The 4,212-nt window shown below is 40.1% G+C and overlaps 1 protein-coding gene across 1 annotated transcript; it reads right to left on the bottom strand.

Annotated features, from left to right (window-relative positions):
* Positions 1–1,259: 1,259 nt before the first annotated feature.
* On the bottom strand, positions 1,260–3,884 carry LOC110687533. The gene is made up of 2 exons (XM_021864191.1): positions 1,936–3,884; positions 1,260–1,851 (listed from the first exon to the last, which is right to left on the bottom strand). The coding sequence occupies exons 1-2, from the start codon at positions 3,882–3,884 to the stop codon at positions 1,260–1,262; spliced, it is 2,541 nt and encodes an 846-aa protein (XP_021719883.1).
* Positions 3,885–4,212: the final 328 nt, after the last annotated feature.

The following is a 4,212-nucleotide window of genomic DNA, read 5'->3' as shown; positions in this document are numbered from 1 at the left end:
CCTTTGGCCTTTTACTAGTTCATTAGAGCACACCTAGATATTCCAAAGTTGTAATGAGCCCTCTTTCGGTTATAAAATCTCAAAATGCTAGTCCACCTCCCAAAATGCACACCCAAGGCCCCTTAATTACACTCTAACTCGGGAATTTTACAAGAAACAATAAGCAACAAATTCGACAATGTGTGGGAGGCATCCACAAGTTGACCTCTAAAGAAAAGAAAATCAAAATTTTGAGAATTTTTGGGGGAGTTTTTTTTTTTTTTTTTTTTTTTTTTTGTTCTCCCTTCTTTTCTATTTATTTTTTTTTATTTTTTTTTTCATTTTTTTTTACATTATTGCCCTCGCCTCTTTTAACTGTGAGCGGCTCTTTCTTTATTCGAAACGTGTGGCTTATTATGCCACTTATTACACATAATACAAGTATAACCAATTCCCTAATAGAGTTTCATTTCGGGGAGGAAGGGAGGCACATTAAGGGCACAAGGGACCGCAATTTGACTCAAACATATCCTACTTGAGCGAATTAGACAATATCCTATACTGGGTGTGCAATTGAGCATTCATTGGCTTTCATTTCATATACACTAATGCAATCAAGATTAATAGACCTCTAAATGACCCCATCTCTTGCATACACCCTTCTAAGAGAACTAGTACTCATCGCTCAAGAGTCAAGCAAGAAAAACATATAAGCATTGTCATTTGAGTCTCAACCTTGGGAAATTTTTTTTTTTTTTTTCATTTTTCAATTTTTTCATCATTTTTTTTTTTTTGAAGAGAAAGCGAAAATATTCACATTACTAACTAGAGAGGGAACACTAATATTCACATGACAAGAGGTTTGGATTTCAAGGAAGCTAAATTGGATTAAGGGCCTTGGATATTAGGGAAATGAAACAACCAAAACAAACGCAACCAAACAAACCAACATGTCAAGAAGGCATGCAAATGACTCCCCCCAAGTTATCATAAACATTGTCCTCAATGTTAAGCAATAAAAGCTCATAAAAAAAAAAGAGAAAGAAGACTAACTCAAGGATCGGGTCTTCTTCGACGCTTGAACCTCCTTGGTACCTTTGTTCCTGTTGGTTGTTGTTGGAAGACATGCACTTTGTGCTGTTTTTTTTTTTTTTCTTCTTTTGTTTTTTTTTTTTTTTTTTTTTTTTTTTTTTAAGTTAATCCACTACAAAAATATTCGGGTTGCCTCCCGGAAGCGCTTCTTTAACGTCACTAGCTTGACGACATTGCACTATCCAAAATTAGGGAGGGTCAAGGCACACCTTTTTGACCCATCTCATTGTTCCCACACACTTGCCATTTTCCTTAGGCAAAATAATCACATTGCTATCATCACTAGAAATGCAACCAAACATCTTGTCTATCAACTTGATCTTGTTTTTCTTTTTCTTCTTGGCCCTCTCTTGCTTTTTCACCTCCGGAGCATGAGTCGATTCATCTTGTGACTCCTCCATGTCTTCTTTCAAAATATTAACCAAAACATCAACCCGATGAACTTGTTTAACCATGGGGTCATTCAACGTTTCCGGAAATGAGAAAGAGATTCTTTCATGCCCAACATTTAAGGTAAGCCGCCCTTTTTTCATGTCAATATTAACACCCGCGGTTTTCAAAAAGGGCCTACCCAATATGAGAGGAATTTTGAAATCCTCATCCATCTCCATGATTACAAAATCACAAGGCACAAGAACCTTCCCCACTTGAATTGGGATGTCCTTCAAGACTCCCAATGGGACTTTAACCGAGCGGTCGGCTAGTTGGATTGACATTTTGGTGGGGCTAATCTCCCCAAGATTTAATCTTTTTGCCATAGAGAGAGGCATAAGGCTAACACTAGCCCCAAGATCACACAAAGCATTTGTTGATTCAAGATCTCCAACCTTAACCGGTATAGCAAAACTACCGGGGTCACCAAACTTCTCGGGAAGCTCATTTTGAGGAATAGCACTTATCTCCGTTGGAAGAGAGATAGAATCACTCTCCTCAAGCCTACTCTTGTTAGAAAGAATATTTTTCAAAAACTTTGCATATGTAGGCATTTGAGACAAAGCATGGAGAAGTGGAATGTTTGATTGAAGTCCTTCCATTTCATCAAGGAACTTAGAAAGTTTCTCATTTAGCTTCTTCTCTATCATTCTATGAGGGAATGGAATATGAGGCTCATATGCTCTCAATGGAGCTTGACTCTTCACTTCTCCCTCATCTCTCTTTGAGGCACCCTCATCACTCATTTTTGACCTTCCTCTCGCCTCCTCACTCACTTCATTTTCAAACTCACTTTCATCTACCCAACTATCTCCCTCATCTCCCTTTTTGGCAACATTTTCTCTCATAATTGGAGTTTCATACCCCCCTTCCATAATCAAGGTGATTGATTTCGCTTGCTCTTTTGGATTCATTACCGTTGTGCTTGGAAATTGACCACCGGGGTTAGAGGTGCACCCAACTTGTTGTGCAATTTGAGCCAATTGGCCCTCCATTATCTTATTATGTGCTTGGAGTTGTTGGATGTTTGCATTCATCTCCGCATTGTTCCTTATTTGTTGAGTCATGAAAGTTTCAAGAACGGACTCAAGGCTAGTCTTTTGAGGAGGTGGAGGAGGAGGAGCGGGTTGGTTATATTGTGATCTTTGGTGGTTTTGATCCCTTTGGTTGGGATGGCGGTATGGAGCTTGTTGGTTTTGTGATTGAGGTTGGTTGTAGTGGTTTTGAGGTTGGGTTTGATTTTGGTTGTAGTTATTTTGTGGGGGGCCTTGGTTGTATTGCTTCCATCCCGTGTTATGTTGGGGCTTCCAACTTTGATTGTGGGATTGGGAGTATTGTTCATTCCTTTGCCCAATTGCCGCCGCTTGCTCTTGATTCGTTGAGTTGCAATAAGAGGACAAGTGATCATTTCCTCCACAAGTCTCACAAGACATGACTTGCGAGGAAGAGCTTGAGGGTGTGAGGGTGGCTTGATCTAGCTTGTGAGCTAGCATATCAAACTTTGATGCAATAAGATCTATTGCACTAAGATCATGAATTCCGCCCTTCTTTGTTTGAGGTTGCCTTCTATCACCTCCATATGCATAATGCTTGGCCACTTCTTCAATCATCTTGTATGCATCGTCCACCGATAGCTTTTTGAGGCTACCACCGGCCCCGGAATCAAGGTTGGCCCTTGAAATAGGAGTAAGACCGTCATAGAAGCTTTGTACAATGATCCATGATGTAAAACCATGGTGGGGGCATTTCCTTGTGTAATCTTTGAAACGCTCCCAAGCTTCACTCAATGTTTCATCAATGTCTTGATTGAAATTGGTGATCTTTCTTCTTAGTTCGGCGGTCTTTTCCGGAGGACAATACTTTCCAAGAAAGGCTCTAGTGACTTCGTCCCATGTACTCAATGATCCCTCTTCAACCGTTCTCAACCAATGTTTTGCTTTATCACGGAGGGAGAATTGAAACATGTGCATACGGATGAACTCTTCCGAAATGTTGTTTTGCTTGATAGTTGTACACAACTCAAGAAAGTTGTCCAAATGAGCAAAAGGACACTCATGAGGACTACCTCCGAATTGATCGCTTTGAATCATACGGATGAGTTGAGGTGAAAGTTCAAAGTTGTTTGCATTTGTGGTGGGAAGACGTATGCCACTCCGAAGTTGGAATGCGTTGGGGTGGTCATAGTCTCTTAACAATGGTTGAGGAGGATTCTCTCCCATGTTATCTTCTTTGTTAGTTCCAAAAACCTCTTCCGGATCGGAATCCGAATATACAATGGAAAACTCGGGTGTGCCTTGCAAGAGTCTCCTCACGTTTCTCAAAGTCCTATTTAGCTCTGGATCAACGGGAATAAGTGGTGATTGCTTACTCTTTCGTGTCATGCAAAGTCAAACAAAGCTAAGAAAAACGTTAGCAATGACTATCGCAAGTTAAACACACATAAACAAAAATTAAGGTAAGAAAACTACTATACATATACACACATCTAGTCTCATTCAACAATAATACATTCAATGTGACTTTGCCTCCCCGGCAACGGCGCCAAAACTTGATAGGCCGTCGTCGAGCCTACCAAAGATAATAATTCCTATCTTGGTCTCACTAACAATAGTAAGGGTAAGAAAGGGTCGAACCCAAGAGAGGCGTTGAATCAACCACCGAGTACTACCGTTTAAATAAGCTAAACGAATTCTAAATTGGGTTGGTTTT

The sequence above is a fragment of the Chenopodium quinoa genome, unplaced genomic scaffold (assembly GCF_001683475.1).
Source record: "Chenopodium quinoa cultivar QQ74 unplaced genomic scaffold, ASM168347v1, whole genome shotgun sequence".
Lineage (NCBI taxonomy): Eukaryota > Viridiplantae > Streptophyta > Magnoliopsida > Caryophyllales > Amaranthaceae > Chenopodium > Chenopodium quinoa.
Note: the sequence above shows the minus strand (reverse complement) of the source record. Positions and strands in the feature narration are given on the sequence as shown.